General features: G+C 54.7%; 3 protein-coding genes across 8 annotated transcripts in view; 2 read left to right on the forward strand and 1 right to left on the reverse strand.

The window, feature by feature from the left end:
• On the forward strand, window positions 1-6,537 carry npas4a (neuronal PAS domain protein 4a). The gene is made up of 8 exons (XM_069180205.1): window positions 1-274; window positions 740-894; window positions 1,336-1,438; window positions 1,907-2,156; window positions 2,246-2,355; window positions 2,885-3,020; window positions 3,113-4,554; window positions 4,852-6,537. Exons 1-8 carry the CDS (start codon window positions 100-102, stop codon window positions 4,878-4,880), a joined length of 2,400 nt encoding a protein of 799 aa, XP_069036306.1. The 5' UTR covers window positions 1-99; the 3' UTR covers window positions 4,881-6,537.
• mrpl11 (mitochondrial ribosomal protein L11) overlaps window positions 6,464-20,183 on the reverse strand; it is a 22,003-nt gene continuing 8,283 nt past the window's right edge. The window contains exons 3-8 of one of the 6 annotated variants that reach the window (XM_015338837.2): window positions 12,093-12,188; window positions 11,921-12,014; window positions 10,772-10,931; window positions 9,381-9,507; window positions 6,954-7,003; window positions 6,464-6,730 (exon numbers count right to left, since the gene is read on the reverse strand). In XM_015338837.2, coding sequence (XP_015194323.1) covers window positions 6,670-6,730; window positions 6,954-7,003; window positions 9,381-9,507; window positions 10,772-10,931; window positions 11,921-12,014; window positions 12,093-12,188 — 588 coding nt within the window. In that variant the 3' untranslated portion in view covers window positions 6,464-6,669. Of the gene's footprint in view, window positions 7,076-9,380; window positions 9,508-9,722; window positions 10,430-10,771; window positions 10,932-11,920; window positions 12,015-12,092; window positions 12,189-20,183 lie in introns of those variants that run through there. The other 5 variants (XM_015338836.2, XM_015338838.2, XM_069180207.1 and 2 more) reach the window with 5 other exon arrangements.
• The window catches only part of tmem265 (transmembrane protein 265), a 9,893-nt gene continuing 5,703 nt past the window's right edge, over window positions 15,994-20,183 (forward strand). The window contains exons 1-2 of the mRNA XM_015338834.2: window positions 15,994-17,225; window positions 19,527-19,643. Of these exons, the coding sequence (XP_015194320.2) occupies window positions 19,622-19,643 (22 nt within the window). The 5' untranslated portion in view covers window positions 15,994-17,225; window positions 19,527-19,621. The remainder of the gene's footprint in view (window positions 17,226-19,526; window positions 19,644-20,183) is intronic.

Consider the following 20,183-nt stretch of genomic DNA (forward strand, 5'->3'; position numbering starts at 1 on the left):
CGACAGAACTTTGTCCTTCGCTTCCCAGAACCGGACCGCCGAGGCAGCGCGAACCCCGCCCTCTGCCGAGCCGCCACCGCCGCCACCGTCTCCGGCAAGATGTACAGGTCCACCAAGGGGGCGTCCAAGGCGCGGAGGGACCAGATCAACGCCGAAATCCGGAATCTAAAGGAGCTGCTGCCCATCTCCGAAGCGGACAAAGCTCGGCTCTCCTACCTTCACATCATGTCCCTGGCGTGCATGTACACCAGGAAATCGGTGTTCTTCTCGCAGGGTAAGCACAAGAGCACCCACGAAGCCCAGAGCAAACAGGATGTGTGTGGGGTCTGAGGACGCGTCGGGGAGCGGAGAGGATGTCTCGGGGCTCTCGCGTCCATCAGGCAGCCCGAGGAAGAGGAAGGTCTACCGACCTGTCTGTGTCTGACCGCTGCTTGAATCGCGCGGTCTGAACGAGCCGCTCGCTTGAGCTTCCGGGGATCAACAGGTTGACAGTCCGACTGGCGCCCAGACTCCCCCCCGGCGCGCCGGTGTCGGTTCTGTTCGGCCGGACCTCCCCGTGCGCGTGTGCGCTGCGGCGGGACTCAGCCCGGCCGGCCAGCAGGCGCGCGGGTCGCTGTCCACGGTGCTGGAGGCGCGTGTCGCCGGCCGGCCAGCAGGCGCGCGGGTCGCTGTCCGCGGTGCTGGAGCTGGAGGCGCGTGCCCCCGGTTAACAAAGCGCTTCTGCCGTTTTCTCTCGCAGGTACCGGCACCCAGGAGGAGAGCGGGGCGTTCCTGTCCTTCCAGGAGCTGTCCGAGTTCGTCCAGGCGCTCTCCGGCTTCCTGCTGGTGATGACCAGCGAAGGCAAGCTGCTCTACCTGTCGGAAAACGTCACGGAGCACCTGGGCCACTCCATGGTACGGAGCTCTCTCCCGGCGGGCTCGGTGGGATGCGCTTCGCTGCTGAACGAGCGCGGTTCAGTGAGTTAATTCAGGTCCCCTCCACCGCTCCCTCTATTTACGATTAATAATAGCTTAATCGGGCATCAGCTGCCACTAAAGTTGTGTCGCCCCCTCTTCGTTTTAAACAAGTATAACATTTTAATTAGCGCCTCTTCCCACTCGCTCAGATCCGCGCGCGGGTGACTCATTCGCGATGAATAAGCCACTTAGCGAGTCAGAGGAGCGAGCTGACTGGGAGCCGCTACCTACCATCGGGCTGATATTAGGGGCGATGAATCACTAATTATTGCCGTTTAATCAGCAACTCATTAGAAGATGTCGCGGGTGTTCTGGTCCGGGGGCCGGTGATTCACGTGCCCCCCCGCTGCGGACTGACGCTCGTCTCGCTCTCCCCAGGTGGACCTCGTGGCGCAAGGCGACAGCGTGTATGACATCATCGACCCCACCGACCACTTCGTCATGCGCAGCAACCTGCTCCCGAGCCCTGCCGCCGCCGCGGGTGAGAACCGCTCCGTGCCCCCGGGGCGCTTGTGTTTGTGCTCGGGTTCGTGCTGATCAGAGGCCCGCTGGCCTTTGGGGTCATGAGGAGGCTATGTGTTGCAAGGAGTTTGGGGGTCATGAGGAGTTTGGGGGTCATGAGGAGGCTGTGTGTTGCAAGGAGTTTGGGGGTCATGAGGAGTTTGGGGGTCATGAGGAGTTTGGGGGTCATGAGGAGGCTGTGTGTTGCAAGGAGTTTGGGGGTCATGAGGAGTTTGGGGGTCATGAGGAGTTTGGGGGTCATGAGGAGGCTATGTGTTGCAAGGAGTTTGGGGGTCATGAGGAGTTTGGGGGTCATGAGGAGGGTGCGTGTTGCAAGGAGTTTAGGGGTCATAAGGAGTTTGGGGGCGCATGAGGAGTTTGTGTGTTGTAAGGCGTTTAGGGGCGCCTGAGAAGTCTGGGGGTCTGACGTCCCCTCTCTCGCCCACAGACCGCCTGTTCCGGTGCCGCTTCAACACGTCCAAGTCAGTCCGGCGGCAGAGCGCCGGGAACAAGCTGGTTCTGATCCGGGGCCGGTTCCTCCAGCCGCCCGCGGGCTCCTACTGGTCCTCGAACCCGGTCTTCATCGCCTTCTGCTGCCCGCTGGAGCCGCGCCCGCGCCCCTCCGAAGACTCCTTCTTCTTCGCCTGCTTCGAGAGCCGGCACAGCCGCGACATGGCCTTCCAGGACAGCTCGGACAGGTGAGCCCTCGAGCCCGAGCCAGCCCTGCCCCGCGCCGCCAGAGAGAGACCCGCCCGCCGGCCCTCACCCCCGCTCCTCTCTCCCGCAGCCTCTCCGTCTACCTGGGCTACAACAAAGCCGCCCTCCTGTCCCGGTCCTGGTACAGCCTGGTGCACCCGCAGGACCTGTCCCATGCCTCTGAACAGCACTGCCGCCTGCGTAAGTACTCCTGCCCCTGCTCCTCCTGCCCCTGCCCCTGCTGCTCCTGCCCCTGCTGCTCCTGCCCCTGCTGCTCCTGACCCTGCTGCCCCTGCTCCTCCTGCCCCTGCTCCCGCTCCTCCTGCCCCTGCCCCTGCTCCTCCTGCCCCTGCCCCTGCTCCTCCCGCCCCTGCCCCTGGTCCTGCCCCTGGTCCTGCCCCTGCCCCTGCTCCTCCTGCCCCTGCCCCTGCTCCTCCCGCCCCTGCCCCTGGTCCTGCCCTCTGCTCCTCCCGCCCCTGCCCCTGGTCCTGCCCCTGGTCCTGCCCCTGGTCCTGCCCCTGCCCCTGGTCCTCCTGCCCCTGCCCCTGCTCCTCCCGCCCCTGCCCCTGGTCCTGCCCTCTGCTCCTCCCGCCCCTGCCCCTGGTCCTGCCCCTGCTGCTCCTGCCCCTGCCCCTGGTCCTGCCCCTGCTCCCGCTCCTCCTGCCCCTGCCCCTCCTGCCCCTGCCCCTCGGCACCCCCGCTCACGCTGCCCTCTGCTCCCCCTCCGCAGTCAGCGAGGCCGGCGATGGCAAGGTGGAGCTGGTCGTCCGGCTGCAGGCGCGGGACTCCTCCTGGGTCTGGATCTACGCGCTGCTCCAGCTGGAGGCCCGGGAGAATCCCATCAGCTGCCACAACTACGTCATCAGGTGAGCCGCCACTCCGCCCCCGCCGCCGCGGCCAGACCGCGCTCTGTCTGTCCCTCCCGCGCTCACCCTGCTCCTCTCCTGTCTGCCCACAGTGACGCGGAGGCCTGGAGCCTCAGGCAGCAGCTGGCGTCCGAGGAGAGCCAGCTGGCCTTCGTGCTGCGCGCGACCGCCTCCTACCAGGAGAGCCTGCTGCAGTCGCCGGGCCAGCTGTCCAGCCCGGACCAGGTCTTCACGCCCAGCAGCGGCGGCCTGTCTGTCCAGTCCTTCGACTTCGGCTCCGTCTGCCCCGCGGACAGCGGCCAGGAGCTCTCCGACGAGGCGGGGGCCGGCGGCTCCCAGGGCGCGGCGGCTCTGGGGCCGGACGAGCCCATGCAGCTGGGCGGGACGCGGTCCAGCATCTCCTCGGCCGAGGAGGAGCCCCCGGCCCCCGGCCAGCAGCCCCCCGGCGACGCCCTGGACTTCTTTGCCCGCAACTGCGCGTTCCTCCCCTTCCAGGCCGACCCCCTGCTGCCTGGCCCGCCGCCCAAGGAGTTCGTCTGCACCCCCCCCTACACCCCGCAGCAGGGCGGCTGCAGCTTCCTGTTCGGGGCCCCCGACCAGACCTTCCCCCCCTCCGAGACCACGGCCTCCGAGCTCTTCTTCCCGCTGGACAGCTGCAGCAGCGCCGCCTACGAGAAGCTGCCCCCGACGCCCGACAGCCCCGGCGACGGCGACTGCACGGTGATGACCGTGCCCGAGGTCAGGGGGCCCCTGTACATCGACGTGCCCATGGTGCCCGAGGGCCTGCTGACCCCCGAGGCCTCGCCCATCAAGCAGCCCTTCTCCTTCTTCAGCTACTCGGAGAAGGAGAGGGCGGAGATCAGCCTGCTGGCGGAGCAGATCAGCACGCTGGCCGAGGGCCTGAGCTCGGCCCTGTACCCCGACCCCCTCTTCGGCGCCAAGCATGCCCACGTCGCCCGCAGCTCCTCCCTGCCGGCTGGGGTGCCTCCCGTCCCGCCCCAGCCCGGCCTCCTGGTGGACTTTTCCCAACTCAAGCCTTGGAAGAGCATCGACTTTTCCCTCCTGGCAGAGGACGCCTCCCTGTTTGAAGAGAACGTCTTCGAGAGCATCCTCAAGGACTTCTCCTCCTCCTCCTCCTCCTCGCCCCCCTCTCCCAGTGTCCCGTCCCTGGCCGCCGCTCCGCCCCTCCCTCCCGCCAAGGTGGGTGGCCAGGTGACGGCGAGGCGCCCCGCCCCCCAGTTTGGGGGGACGGTTGGGGGCGCTGGTAGTAGTCCACTCAGCCTGGACGCAGCGGATCCTCGCGTCGAAGCGGCGCACCCTAGTAGCGTGGCAGGGGTGGCGGCCGGGGGGGTGCCCTTGGCGGCGCCCCTCTCGCCCCCCTCCACCGACCTGTCTCCGGAAGAGCAGTCCTTCCTGGAAGAGCTAGCCTCGTATGAACCAGTGTTTGAGGCGAGTGCCTCGAGCTGCCCCTGTGATGGGTTCCACGATGAGTTGTATCAACTCCGGAATCACATGCAAGACAACTTCCATGAAGGTGAGTCTGCTTCCCGAGCCAGAGTCTTGTCAGCGCTGCCTGTGTTGGTCAGTGTCTCTGCTCGCTGTGTGGCCAGTGTCAGTGGTCAGTGGTCAGTGTCTCTGCTCACTGTGTGGCCAGTGTCAGTGGTCAGTGGTCAGTGTCTCTGCTCACTGTGTGGCCAGTGTCAGTGGTCAGTGGCCAGTGTCAGTGGTCAGTGTCTCTGCTCGCCGTGTGGCCAGTGGCCAGTGTCTGCTCTCTGTGTGTCTTGCAGGACTCCCAGTAATAACTTCTCCTCTGTCTTGTCTTGTCTTGCAGATGGGAGTGGAAGGGATCCTCCGTTCTAAAATAAGTCTGTGACTTACTTCATTAAGTATGGCATATTGTCATATTTTGTGGAGCTTCTTTTACCAAATGTGAAGAATATTTAACATGAGGAAAATATTCACTGAAGTTTTTAGCTCTCAGCTACTGATGGGACCAAGGTTGTCTTCTCTATTTTTTTCCCACAAAGGTGCATAATATGTACTCTGGGTGAGATGCCGGTTTGAGTGCATAATAATAATGGAAGCTTCAGTTTTGTACAGAGAGAAAGCATATTCACTGAGATTGTAAGCACTGTATTAAGAGCATACTGGATAGAATAGCAACATGCTGTAGCTATTTGGGAGACAAAGAGGACATTGTAAGTGGACTTACATATGTATCTGTATTCACTCGTAGTGAGTAATCTGTATGTAACTTATCGAGAAAAATGTTTTTTTACAAAAAGCTTTTCCTTGCTGTTGGTACAATAGAAACAAGCTTGCTCGCTTGCTCAATGCATACACAGGAGAACAAACAACAACAACGACCCAATTTGACCTCGGTGTTGAATAGGAGCCGCTGCATTGACTAGCTTGCAGATTCACATCAGTTCAGGGGCAGGAGTCAAGGGTCCTGCTTCTGAGTTATCGGAGTGAGAAGCATTGCAGCACACAAGTCCTCCCTCCAGCCACAGGTGTCCTGCCACACCGCGCCCACAGACCTAGAGCTTCCCTGCCCGAAATAACACTGGGGTCCTCTCAAGGAGGAGAGCGCCATCTGCTGCTGTCGTATCAGAACTGCAATATTGAAAACTTGAAAAAAAACCCAACTGCTTGGTTGAGCTTCTTCACGCTGATGGGATATTCGCTTGTGGCTGCAATGTTTCTGGCTTTTAAGACCTTGTGTAATGTGTTGTATAGAAAAATGTAAAAAAACCGAGAGGCAGTAGCTGCGCCACAGTAGAGCTGTTTTATATGTGGTGCACAGACTGCCCTCCAGACGAATAATAGCAGAGTTGTGTGTCTGCCAGATGCACAACGAGCACACTGATTGTATTCCGATGGGATGGAGTGCACCGAGCCGCGGGCGGGCAGCTGGCCATCGGGATTGTGGCATCAATATTTGAAACGCCGTGGTGACCCCCCTGCCAGCCGCCCGGGTCCTGGTGAGGTGGACTTCGCTCAGTAGTGCCCTGCGGTTGCTTAGCTGGGGTGCCTGGCATGGCTGGGGCTGTGCCAGCGCAGTGAGAGAACCCCCAGTCTTTCCTGGGGTTCAGTATTGGGACGCAGGTTGCGGAAACAAAGGTAAAAGAACTCTTGTTCTGGGTACTGTTACACTAAACTCCAGCGACACGGAGAGAATGTGTCTGTTCCTCCGTGTCGTCACGTTAACGTAGAGTTGTCTACGGTCAAGTATAAGGATTGATTCCTGTATAAGTTCTAGCTATTTAATTGCTAAGTTTAAGAAAAATGTTCTATGTATATACATATTTATAGATATGTATATGCTGTACAGTGATTCACAGAATGTGAAAGGAGTAAAATTTGTATATTTATATAAATACAGTATGTACAGAAAAAACCTTTTTTATAAAACATTTAAGAAAATGGACATTGTGAAACAGTTGTGTTGCTGATAAGTGTATTTTGTTGTTAAACAAATGCATTTATATTAAAGTGCACTTAAAAGCTGATGTTACCTGCAGAGTGTTGGTCTTTATTTTGCATGTATACAGAATAAATTCATGGCATCAGACACAGTACACTACCACTCAGACGGCTGGGAACTGTAGGGTAGTAGAAGAGGAGGCATTCTTCTCACTGAGGTGTTCTATGGATAAGAAGGCCGATGCATGTGGCCTCTTTGCTGGTGCTGATCTTCTTGTACATCGCTGGAGGCAACAGCAAACCTGGTGTCAGTGTCAGTGCCAGCTAGAAGCACAGCTCAGGCTGACCCAACATCCACATCGCAGTCAGAACTATGTCTACGACATTATTGTGTCCTGCTGAGCACCCTAACCCTAACTCTCCACAGCTGAGCACCTAAACTCTCCACTGAACACCCTGATGCTCCCGAGCTGAGGTCTTTAACTCTCCACAGCTGAGCACTCTTACCTTAACTCTCCATAGCTGAGCTCCTTAACTTTCCAGAGCTGAGGCTGAAACTAGAGTTACAGACAGAGAAAATCACAATCTCTCTGGTCCTGCTCAGGCTCCGGAGACTGTCAGAAACATGCCTGATGAGAAAGGGTGACAACATGAGAGGGCAGCACTGGTTGATACAAGAGAGCACCTTTAGGACTGAAATGGAGGCACTTCTTCACACAAAGAGGGGCAGGTATTCTACCGCTACCACTGTCACACTCTGATGGTCATTTGAGTTGCATGTTAATTAACTTTGTTGTTACTACTGACCCTTTTACTACAAATACTCTGGTCTCTGGAATAGCAGTCAAGCCATGTTGTTAAAAGAGGATTCTTTGAGATCCTTGGTTCAGAAAATACTAGCAATCAATGAGCTTGATGCAGGAAATGGCTACCTCTGGTAACATTTCTTCTGTTAATACCAAAAATCGGCATGTTTCATGCTTTTTGTGTTTTTTTTAACAGATGCGCAAACCAGCAATAGGCACACAACCATCACGCCCTTAGACCCCCCTGACATGGTCGTTGCAGTGGAGATGAATTCTATAGAATTCTATATATAGCTTTCCTGCACGGAGACCGAGTTCTAGTGCTCCTCTATTAACAGAGATGACAAGAAAGACAGTCACTTATCAATCCACTGCCTCCCTCCACCCTCTTCTCTGTGCACTAATTGATTGGATTGTCTTGCAGAGACTCTGAAAGCCCCCCTCCAGCCTCCTCTGCTCTGCTGCACTGAAGGATAGACTGAAGAACAGAGCCAGCCCACTCCCAGCCACTGACGGCACTGCGCAGGTAGGGTCTGCCCAGAACCGGGCCGCAGTCACAGCCTTCAATCGACACACTGCAGGTAGGAGCAACCCCCCGCTAGAATCAGGTTGTGCTGTGCTTTGCGGGAGGGTCAGCAAGAGGAAGAAAGAGACAGAGAGAAGGCACAGGAAGCTGTTCAGCTCTTCTGCTCTGCTTTCTATATCCAAGCTAATTGTAAACTGAATATTTCATCTGGGTGTTTGTTTTAAGAAACCTGGGTACTGGGTTTGACAAAATAACTGGGCCATTTGCTCCTGACCTCCCCCCACCACTCTTTGTGTAAAACAGTGCCCCTTATTTCAGTCCTAAATGCCCCTCTTAGTCTCCAGGTGCGCCGTGTGGTCCAGGAAAGCAAGAGGGAGACAGAGAGACAGGTGGGAGGTTTCCCAGTCCAAGGTGCTGCGGCCAGGTTTCGGGGAGCAGGAAAGGTCTGGAACCCATCTTTTTGCAAGGCCTGCTGGGAATGACACAGCTCAGCTGGAGCTTGGGAAAAAAGGAGAGCAGGAGGGCAGGAGAGAAGCCCAACAGGAGGGCGGGAAGGCAGGAGGGCAGGAGTGCAGGTCATGCCAATTGTCTTTGGCTGACGTTCTGACAGGTGCCTTTTTAAAACAACATGCAAGACCTTCACCCTCCACCTGTCCTCTCCTCCCTCTTGTGCACTGAGGGGCTCATATGCTCATTATCCACAAGAGCACTTAGCAACACAGTCGTTGAGACAAGAAGAAGGTTAAAAATAGAACTTCTTTCTCAGTGGCCTCCTTCGGTGCTCAAGGAGCGAAACCAGGGCCGAGGCCTCTGCTCTGAACGGCACAGACACGGTCTCTTCCTAGAGGCGGCCGCAGTATGCAGTGGTTTCCTGGCTCGTGAAGCATTGAACTGCCTGTGAGGTCCTTGAGCAGCGCCGAGCTCTGGATACTAATACTACTAATTGCTTACACTGCTATAGTGCGATGGAGCCAGTTCAGAGAGGGGGGTCATTAGGAGGCCATGATTGGTAAAGACCAGGGGGAAATATGGCCAGGACGCCGGGATTACACCCCTACTCTTTTCGAGAAACGCCCTGGGATTTTTTAATGACCACAGAGAGCGAGGACCTCAGTTTTACGTCTCATCCGAAGGATGAGACTACAGTCTCCCCTGCAGCAGACCCCTGCCCTGCTGCCTGCATCGGGAAGCCACAGTGTGGCCAGACTGGTCCCCCTGCCCAGACTGTCTGTCCCAGGGCAGCTCAGCGGGAGAGAAGGTCCAGCCTGCTCCCTCAGAGTCACGAGGAATTGCTCACTGTGCTGTGCTGCCTGTCTGTGTGAACTGTGCCAGAGTTATATTTAGCCACTTGTTTGTGTTGTGTGGGATTATTATTATTACTACTATTATCCTCATCATCTCCTCTGTGCTGTTGCTATGTGCATGTGTGTGTAAAAAACAGGTGTTTTTGTTCTCTGCTTTAGCCACTCCAAATGACAAAGAGACCTCAACCCAGCAGGATCAGATTACACTGACCAGGCTGGACAGAGGGATCAGGGTCCATCAGCACAGAGTGGACATCCTCAGAGACAAAATGACCACTCCAGATTAGAGAGCACTGACCAGGCTGGACAGAGGGATCACGGTCTGACAGCATAAAGTGGAAAGCCACAGACTTCCTTCACTGCTAGTGTTGTGGTGCCCTCTTGTGGTCACTACAGGCAACAGCCACAGACTGAGGAGGAGTGATCTGCAGGTGAAATGAGGAAGAGATCGGTGCTCTGGTAATGATTCCCACTGGCAGAGCAGGAGGATCTTACCAAATTCCATCTGAGTATTATTATTATTATTATTAAAGCAGAACCGCTTTAGTCATGAGAGAAGCAGGACCAGGTAGAGCCACCCCTACTGAACCTCCGGCCCGTTTCAGCCCGGTACAGAACTCCTGCTGAGTGAAGCTGTAGTTAAGTAACGACAAGCAATTTTTTACTGTTAGATAACCAAAACAAAAAGTTTATTTATTTCTATAACAGTCATCTGTGACCTGGGCTCCATGTTACAGTTTAGCATATCTGATGAATGTACGTGTCAGAATTGCTCAGCGCAAACATGTCTGAGGAGACAGGGGGTCTGACTATGAAGTCTCCCACTAAATATCAAACATACTTAAATACAGGCATTGGTGGGTATGTGATAGAGCTGTTGGCATCCAATGTGTGAGTGAGGAGCGACATAGGTACAGGTGTGCGAGAGGGAGAGACACAGGTACAGGTTTGTGAGAGGGAGCGACACAGGTACAGGTGTGCGAGAGGGAGAGACACAGGTACAGGTTTGTGAGAGGGAGCGACACAGGTACAGGTGTGCGAGAGGGAGCAACACAGGTACAGGTTTGCGAGAGGGAGAGACACAGGTACAGGTTTGTGAGAGGGAGCGACACAGGTACAGGTGTGTGAGAGGGAGCGACACAGGTACAGGTTTGTGAGTGAGGAGCAACACAGGTACAGGTTTGTGAGTGAGGAGCAACACAGGTACAGGTGTGCGAGAGGGAGCGACAGGTTTGCAATCACTTCTTCTTGCTGGACACAGTGAGTTCTGCGGCAGCAGCCTCCTGCTCCTGCCTCAGTCTCTCCTCCTTCTGCTGGAGAAAGGCGGCGTACTCCTCGGCGGACAGACTGCAGAGAGAGGACACAGACGCACGCTGACACAGACACAGCCCCTGGGGACAGAGCTCCCCGAGGGAGCCGAGGCAGTGAGAGCCAACAAGAAAATGTTCAGTAATGAGAGGAGGTCACTCAGTGAGGGCAGTGGACAGTGGGGGACCCAACAAGGGCAGTGGACAGTCGGGGGAGACAGTGAGGGCGGTGGGGGCAGTGGGAGACCCAGTGAGGGCAGTGGACAGTGAGGGACCCAATAAGGGCAGTGGACAGTGAGGGCGGTGGACAGTTATTGAGACACTGAGAATAAAGCAGAAAGAAAGCAGTGGAGGTTGTGAAGATGATAGTGGATTTCCTTACTTATTGACCACCTTGATCCCCAGGGACTGTGCGGTGCCGATGATGCTCTTGACAACCGTCGCCAGGGAGGCGTTCTGCAGTGCGAAGCTCTCGTCCTTCACCTTGACCTGTGCGATCTCATACACGTGCCTCACCGACACCATCCCTGCAACTTCATGACCTGTGTGTGCAGGAGAAACTGACCACTGACTCAAGGCAATAGGCAGTACTGTACACTATCACTGCACTGACCACTCGCACAGAGTGACCACTCACACAAAAGCCAGGGACAGTCAAGGCACTGTCTACCACTGTCTCTCCCTGCTGTGAGAGCAACGGACCTGAAGAAAGAGTTTGCAGAAATAAGTAATTTTTATTTAATTTAAAAACCTCTTACAGTTCCACTGTGCATGCAACTTTGCATTAAACACTCACAAAATATTTTGAAATGTGTTATTTTTCATGAATGATTGTGGAAAGTATTTTTCCAGGTTCCTAATTCCTGGCGGTCTGTGTAAATTTCCAACACATTCCACAAGAGGGCGCCAGAGGTTGTAATAGAGTCGTCTTAACTTCAGTGATACAGTTAAGTGTCTTTTGCCAAACTACTAACAAAGCCAATGAACACAGAAAATGTGAACAATGTGAGTTTTTGTATCGTACAATTTGTGTGAAGTACCTGGAGAAAGCTCCGTGCAATGTGAGAATAAAAGTGATTGACTGATCAACGGTGAAAGCAGTCAGCGTAAGGGTGGGATTCTTCACTCATGGGCATGGAGGAAGACAGGGCTGCAGCCCGAGCTCGGCTTGTCAGAACTCAACAGGTCAGTGAACTGTCCTCAGAGCTGGAGCAGAGGGCAACCCGTCTGTCTGGACCCTACAGAGCCAGCTCTCGCACGATCTGGGTCTGGTTGAACCTTCCCTGCTCGTCGGATCCTTGCACAATGTTTAATAACTCAAGCCATTGCAGTGCTCCTGGCCAGACACTCGGCGACAGACCGCTAGACCTTGTAAGGACACAACACCAAACTGATGGGCTTTTCATCGAAGAGCCACCCGACCACTGCTCAGCTCTCGGACTCTTCAACAGTGAAGGCGAAGCAGTGACTGACTACGACCCGCCTGACACAGCAGTGTCTCCGCTTGTCTGTCTGTCGGCAGGGGCCCCACCTGTCCTCCCCGCGCCCTTCTCCAAGCCCGCTGCGGCCTTCAGGAAGTAGGACACCGTGGGCTGGCTGATCTTCAGCTCGTACGTCCTGTCAGGCTGAGAGCAGATGGCTGTTAGTGACCCTTCAGCCAAGCCGAGCAGGAGAGGAAGAGGTGTAGGGAATGGAGGACTGACCTTAACGAAGATCTTAATTGGCAGTGGGATCCCTTCCTTGATGTCCTTGGTTTTCTCATTGAAGTCCTTGCAGAACTGACCAATGGGAATCCCCCTCTGAACAGACAGACAGACACAGACAACAGTGTTACGGACAGGCGGACAGGCGGACAGGGAGCCCTCAGGATCCAGACTCGCAGACCTGTGTTGCCACAGAGGGGCTGGGTGACACTCCAGCCCATTAAAGCTGCAGGCTGATGCACTGTCTCGAGGTGACACTGGTCACACACTCCTCATTTCCCTTATTCAACGCTACTGGCCCTAACAAGCGCTGCTCGTCAATAAAGATGTAACTGCTGGGCGGATCAGACACCCTGCAGCAGGAACGGGATGGACGGGCCCCCCAGTCACCTCAGTACCTCCTACATTTCCCTCACTACTGCGCCACAAACCGAGACTTCTCTTCTTCCAAATACCTCTCTGAAAACGAGCACAACAGGGACAGACTCCCCAACTGATTACAGAGCCTGTCGCTGACACCCTGGCTGTGGGCAGAGCCCCTCACTGAAACGACAGAAACCGCGGTAGAGCTGAGAACGACACTGTAACATTTCTGTGGGAAATCGCCAGAGCTGGGCTGTGTTAATTCTGTACGACTCCTCGCTTGGTCTCCCTCTCTCTCTTTCTGCACCCTGCTCACGTCTGAACGTCACCCCTCAAGAGCGTCGCTCCATAACCAATCCACAAAGCCAGAGCCGAAATTAATCATTACAGTCCTAATGGAAAAACCCCTGGCTGGCCGAGTCGATCCCAGCCGGTAATGAAGACCATCTTCTATCTCTTCTGAGAAATAAGAAAAAGAAATAAATAAAAATAATAGAAAAATATGACTGGGTGACAACTGCTTATGATTGTACTGCCACACTGCAGCTATAAACATCAATAATGCAAAAACACACACAGAGACTCTGACCCTCCTGCAATCACACTCCAACACACACTATGTACCACACAACTATCTACTACACCCCAGTAGACACAAACACACAGGGAAGCACAACCATTGCTGTGTACACACTTCAAAACACTGACACACCAGAGACACACTTAAAAACAGCGACACAACAGAGATACACTAGAGACACACTGAAACTTAGCGACACAATAGAGATACACTAGAGACACACTGAAACACAGCGACACAACAGAGATACACTAGAGACACACTGAAACTTAGCGACACAATAGAGATACACTAGAGACACACTGAAACACAGCGACACAATAGAGATACACTAGAGACACACTGAAACACGGTGACACGCTTGGGGTACACTGCAACATGCTGACACACTCCTGAATACTGCAGTGCTCCGGCAGAGATGTCTGTGAGACAGTCCTTCTGAATACAAAGCAGCTCTGTAACAAGAAGAGAGGTGCTGTTCTTGCTGGTGTGGCTCAGAGAAGCTGTGCTTCATTCCCTAGAGCTGAACCTGTGCTGCTGAGACTTCCCAGTTCTGTCAGTTTCCAAAACGAGAGGAGTGAGTGAGGGGATGAAGGATGAATTCTGTGAAGGAGTAGCACACCTCACAAACGTCTCTCAGCTTACAGCCTGGAAGAGCAGTGCAATGGTTGCTGGGACTGTGCAGTAACTGGCTGGAGAACAATGGGTCTGTGCTGATCACAGTCAGAGGGCTGTGAAGATTAGAGACTGATGGAGCTGTGTTGATCGTACTCATGAATGATTCAGGAATGTATCACCAGTCTCCAGTGCTTCTGATGTGATTATCATTACAGTAGTATGAAATGGAGGAAGAAGTTAGTTCACACAGACGTCAGCGGGCTGGAAGGGAGTTAACCAGTAACTGAGCACAGCAAGAAGGAGCTCTCCTGCCTTGGCCCAGCCCAGCACTGTCACTCCCTGTGCCAGCGAGCAGGCAAGAGAGGGCATGGCGCTGAACTGGGCCAGCCCAGTCACAGGATCGGGAACCTGTCTGAGGCCGAGGCTGGGGTCAGCCACACACAGACACGCTGACGAGGGGCTCGACTTGTCAGCGATTACACACCTGTTTTGCTGCCTGGTGTTGACTGTGGGCTTTGTGTGGAGTGAGATTAGTGTCAGTTAAATGATTCCTCCCTCCCTTCCACTGGCGCTGTGGTCACAAATGCAGCCATGCCATCCAAAAATGTTCTTTCCTTAGTGCAAGGCCTGTTCCAGACACCCGGTCCCGAAAAAATCCCTTCTCAGTTTCCAAACGTGACCTTGTTCCACTCCGGGGTGTGAAATGTTCCCCAGCTGGCTCTATCCGTACTGCGGAACACCTCTTAGCTCCAAGGCTGTCTGCAGACCCATCCACCCGTCTCCTGCCCTGCGCGGCTGTGGCCTGAAACTGCCCTCACAGCCTGTTCCCCTGTCCCTGCGCTCGGCAGAGGAAGCAGCTCGCCCTGATTAATTCTGATTCTTCATCCCCTGGCTACCGGCGTTACTAAGATGAGAACACACTCAGTACAGAATTCAGGCCCATTCCTAATGTCTTCTGCTCCAGGGAATAACTGGCCTTTCCCTGCCTCTTCATCTTCACCTGCAGCTTTCACCAGGCTGTTATTTCCTGTGGGTGATGTATGAGCCTCTCCGCTGCTCAGGTGACAGCAGCCCCAGAGAGCTGATCTCAGCTGCCATAAATCACCGAGATGCAGATAATTATTCCAAGTAAAAAAAAAAACTTCAGAAAAGTAATTAAATATTCATCGGCTCATTTTCAAAACTGCGGCCTTTTCTTTAATTCACCAGAACCTCCCTCTGAGGGGAATCTGAAGGGAAGCCGAGCGCCAAGGGCTCCTCTGCTGTCCACCAGCTTCCCAGACGATCAAGACAGGACGGGGACTGGGGTAGAGGGCAGGACAGGTGATGGGGGCACAGGGGTGCAGGGCAGGACAGGGATTGGGGTCTTGGACACAGAGTACACATGCCTGGGGTCTGCCTGGCCCTCAAGCCAGCGATCAGGATAAGATCCTGCAGGTACAATCCCTGCCCCCACCAGGAATGAGTCCTACTGTATTTCAGAGATCTGTGCGCAGAATATTAAAAACCTGTTGAAAGGTTGAGATGTGCCTCCTGTATGAGGCAGTTATGCACATTAACATCTTTTCAGACCAAAGACATTCTCCCTGTGTCACGGGCTGTCGTCTCCGGAGGACGCCGAGAGCGAGAGACACAGGCTGGGGGCGTGTCCACATCCAACAGCTCTTTTAACAGCCGGAGAATTACTTGTAAATCACCCACAGCAATGAGCTGCTCTTCTCCTCACAGCTACAGAGCGATCTTGCTGGAAAGGCAGCCTGCTTTCTCTAGCCTTATGAATGCAGGGCGACACTGCCTGTGAGCACAGCAGGCTGAACGACTCCATCAGCAGCGTGTGATTAAGAATACGAGACCGTGAGACAGGTGGCAAGCGAGAGGAGCTGTGCTCTGGATCAGTGGGAAGGGGGGTGAGACACCGCCACCAGTCTGCCCCTCTCGCGCCAGCGTGCTCCGGCCGGCGCAGGTGGAGAGACCCGGCTGTAAGGAGCCTGTATCTCACCGGCCAGACGAGCAGCGAGAACACAGCTCTGCCCTGTGCCCCTGCTGTGCTCCACTGCTCATTGACTGGAGCTTCTGGCTGCAGTGATCCACTGTCTGCGATACTTCCAGGAGCACGCTGGCCAGTGCACAGAGACAGGGAGTGAGAGAGCGAGCTGTGGTTTGACACTCTGGAGTGCAAAAGTGAAAACGCTGGACTTTAGTTACTCCTGCTGTTCCTAAGTCCAATTGTAATTATTGTACAGTACAGTTGCATTACACTTCTTGTACACTGACACGCAGGAACACGCGTGACGGCAGAGAACCGGGTTACTGGACCAGCAGGCACATTTCCTGCCAGACACGCCCGGAGGGGCGCTCTCAGAGCGCCATCACAAACGGGAGCTCAACACTGCGCCCTCATTACCGGGACCGGAGACGGTCAGCACTCAGACCTGCCGGGACAGACCGGGAAACCGATCGCGGCTCCGGGACGTACTGGCGCACAACCCTCCCGTGAAACCTCTACTTTCTCACGTTTTTTTTTACGCTGTGCTGTGTAACCGATAGCGGCCGGAGACGAGAAACTTGACGCTACGGAACTGAAAACGGATTTCTGTAGCAGCACAGATGTCTTAAAGGACAAACGCTTCCAAAGTTAAAATATATCGTGACGCACTCAGCCCGTGGGGTGACTGCGAGGAAACAGATTTCTAGTGTACTCGGCAGGGCGCTGAAGACGAGCTCAATTAAAGATGATTAATTAAAGCTGTAACATCGGTCTGTGTGCGAGAGGATCAGACCTGCCTCGGGGACGGCACGGGACTCGTCTCCACTGAAGAAATACTCCTGCTGCTATTCCCACCGCTAGCCGGACAGACCTCCGGCGACCTACCTGTATAAGGCGGGGCGCCTCGGACCTCTCTGCCTTGTGGACGAGGATCACGGAGGAAAGACTGCAGTTCCGAGCCGTGTCCCGCCAGACCGGCGGACCGAACACAAGGTTCTGATCACAGCCCGAACCGCAGAGCACCCGGGTCCCCGGAGAAGCGCTCACGGACTTACCGGCGCATTAGCGTTGCTTAACCGGCTTCTAACAGACCGCGCTCGGCAGTCACATCGTCCCCGCTGTGGTGGCGCGCAGCCCGGGCAAAGTCGCAGGAACGAAATTAATGAAATTAGTGTGAAAACGCACAGTCACGGCTCGCCGGGGCTGTAGGGCTGTCCTGCCGCGGGCGAAAAGCGAAGTTCAGCGGTTTTCAGGATTGACTGTAGAAGAGGCACCACAGAAATGACCCTGCCTGTGAGCGGCTCTCCCCAGACCGCTCCTGAACTCTCCCGAGAGGTTCGGAACCCGCCCTGCGAAGAACTGAACCGAACCAGCGCTTGCGATCTCAAGGGTCAGATTTGCACCGGAAACACCAGTTAGAACCGAAACGTGGCTGGAAAAGAACCGGGTTTGCAACTGCGTCGGATTGCTGAACCCGAAAAGGGTCTTTGCTTGGGTTCGGATGTTATTGAACTGACAATCGAAGTGTGTTCAATTCCTCGATCTGCGATCAATCGTCATTCAAGAACTGAGCGTCTTAAACCTGGTGAATATTTTCTTTTCATATCCGCTACCACTCATACATTTAGACAAAGCACACTCTCAACTGCTTATTTCAGAAATGCATTTAAATTACACGCAAACAGTAACAACACGCCGTGTTCAAACAGGGCCAGCTGCTACACAGTGCAAATGCAGTGCTTTACGAAACAATTTAAAAGTAGCTGATAACTTTATCTGAAAGAAAATCGGTATTCCTTCGGTTGAAGGCGTTATTTTTTTCACGCGAATTTTAAGAAAAGTTTCAGATTTTTAACCCTGTCGGGCAGGAGCGAAACCAGTGAAGACCGAGCTCCTCTCTCGCGCCGCCTGCGGGTTGGGACTCCAGTCCAGTGTGTCTGTGTGTGGGGGTGCATGTCCACTGTCCATGCACAGCAGGTAGGGGTCAGGGTCCTGTCCTCTGTCCATGCACAGCGGGCAGGGGTCAGTGTCTTGTCCACTGTCAATGCACAGCAGACGGGGGTCAGTGTCCGGTCCACTGTCCATGCACAGCAGACAGGGGTCAGTGTCCTGTCCACTGTCCATGCACAATGGGCAGGGGTCACTGTCCTGTGTGAGGAGGAGATGGACACAGGGGACAGGCGTCAGTGTCCTGTGTAAGGAGGAGGAGATGGACACAGGGGACAGGCGTCAGTGTCCTGTGTGAGGAGGAGATGGACACAGGGGACAGGCGTCAGTGTCCTGTGTGAGGAGGAGATGGACACAGGGGACAGGCCTCAGTATCCTGTGTGAGGAGGAGATGGACACAGGGGACAGGCGTCAGTGTCCTGTGTAAGGAGGAGATGGACACAGGGGACAGGCGTCAGTATCCTGTGTGAGGAGGAGATGGACACAGGGGACAGGCGTCAGTGTCCTGTGTAAGGAGGAGGAGATGGACACAGGGGACAGGCATCAGTGTCCTGTGTGAGGAGGAGATGGACACAGGGGACAGGCATCAGTGTCCTGTGTGAGGAGGAGATGGACACAGGGGACAGGCGTCAGTGTCCTGTGTGAGGAGGAGATGGACACAGGGGACAGGCGTCAGTGTCCTGTGTAAGGAGGAGGAGATGGACACAGGGGACAGGCGTCAGTGTCCTGTGTGAGGAGGAGATGGACACAGGGGACAGGCGTCAGTGTCCTGTGTGAGGAGGAGATGGACACAGGGGACAGGCGTCAGTGTCCTGTGTAAGGAGGAGGAGATGGACACAGGGGACAGGCGTCAGTGTCCTGTGTGAGGAGGAGATGGACACAGGGGACAGGCGTCAGTGTCCTGTGTAAGGAGGAGGAGATGGACACAGGGGACAGGGGTCAGAACTGTGGAGATGTGCTGGCACTGCACTGGCACAGATAACGCACCAGCATGGTTCCTGGGACAGTGCACCCAGTTTTTCTGGCTTTGCAGTTTCAGAGCCTGTAAACTGGCACTACTATGAAGAAACACAGCTCCATTCTCTCCAGTGCAGCACTAGACACCACCAGGACCGCTGGACTAATTGCTGCCTGTAACCTTCTCTTGGACAGAAGCACAACACATTTTCTAGGATCTTCCCCCTTCGGCTACCTGCTTCTGGGGGTCACATGACAGCAAGCCACAAGACCCGTAAGGCTCAGCTGGGACTCAGGAGCCCTGGCACTGCCTGCTGTGCCACTCTTAGTAACTAAAGGGCGGGACCCTTACAGCCCCCCTGGCCATCACTGATCCACAGAGCCCTCGGTCACTCACCGGGCCAGCTGCTGCATCGCTCTCCCGCGTCTCGTCACACGGTCCTGCCCCTGGGTGGCTACAGACAGCTGGGCACCCATGGGCCCCTGGAGACCCAGCTTACATCTCTGCATGGAGGACTGTGCCTGAGTTTGGTTAATGTAAACAGCTTTCCTCACTGAGGGGTGTAAATGTTGGAGAATACTGTACTAGGTCACATTTCCCCAGACTGACAAGCTTGAGTATGAAACAATATGACAGTGCCCCCTCTTGGTGGGTTTGCGAACTGCTCTGTGTGTGTTGGAGGGGCTCACAGCGAGATTGGATCATTTGTCACCTCGTTTCTGGCTGCGCAGCCCGGCGCCTCTGCCCGAGCCTGTGATTAATGCCTGCTAATTCATTTATAGCCACAAGTCGTTTTGGGAGCACAAACCACTCTGATGGGCATCTGGCTCAGTGCCCCTGCTCCAGATCCATCACCGCGCGCTGGCACAGCCCCCTTCCTCCATGGCGTATTTATTTACCGTTAACATCACACCGCAACACTTCATTAAGGCGATAAAAGCCGCTGGAATGAATCAAAAGCGCTTTTCTTTGTGCACACAGGCAGCACTGTTCCAGTCTCACATCTTAAAGCTCCTGGGTGAGACTCAGCTGTCAGGACCCTGGTTACAAACAGCTCTTTTTCCTGGGGAAGAGTGATGTCTGCTGCTCTGGGCTCAGGTACTGTACAAGTCTATTGATCGGGTTACAAAGGCCAAAGTGCCTTTTAATATCTTCAGAACAGCACCAGGACGTTCCGAAATACTGCAGCCTGTCCCAGCTCCCCCGTCCCAGCGCTGGTGGAGAGCACTGGGGCCCAACCAGCACCCTGCCGTGTCTGTCCAGCCCGGGACACAAGCATCAGCCCTTCCAGACAGCAGGCGTTTTATTTCACAGTCACCATGCCCACCTGGCGCTCTCCTGCTCCCCAGAGCTCTGCAATTTGGTCCTTAAGGATGAGGAACAGTCATTTTACAGAGCATCTTCAAATCCAGACGCAGAAACTTTAATTGATTTGCATCGTATACTGCACTTAAAACCCTTATTTTCTTTTTTCTTACTGTACTAACATTTTATTTCCTATCACAGTTTTTGTCCACTTACTGTAAAGCACTCCGAGAAGCTACTTTTAAAGGCGCTATATAAAATAAAGTAGCCTTGGTAGCTCGGATGGCAAGGGCAGAATTCGGGGGGGCTCTAAAGACTCATATTGCAACAGTA

Source organism: Lepisosteus oculatus, chromosome 18, assembly GCF_040954835.1.
Source record: "Lepisosteus oculatus isolate fLepOcu1 chromosome 18, fLepOcu1.hap2, whole genome shotgun sequence".
Taxonomy (NCBI): Eukaryota; Metazoa; Chordata; class Actinopteri; order Semionotiformes; family Lepisosteidae; genus Lepisosteus; species Lepisosteus oculatus.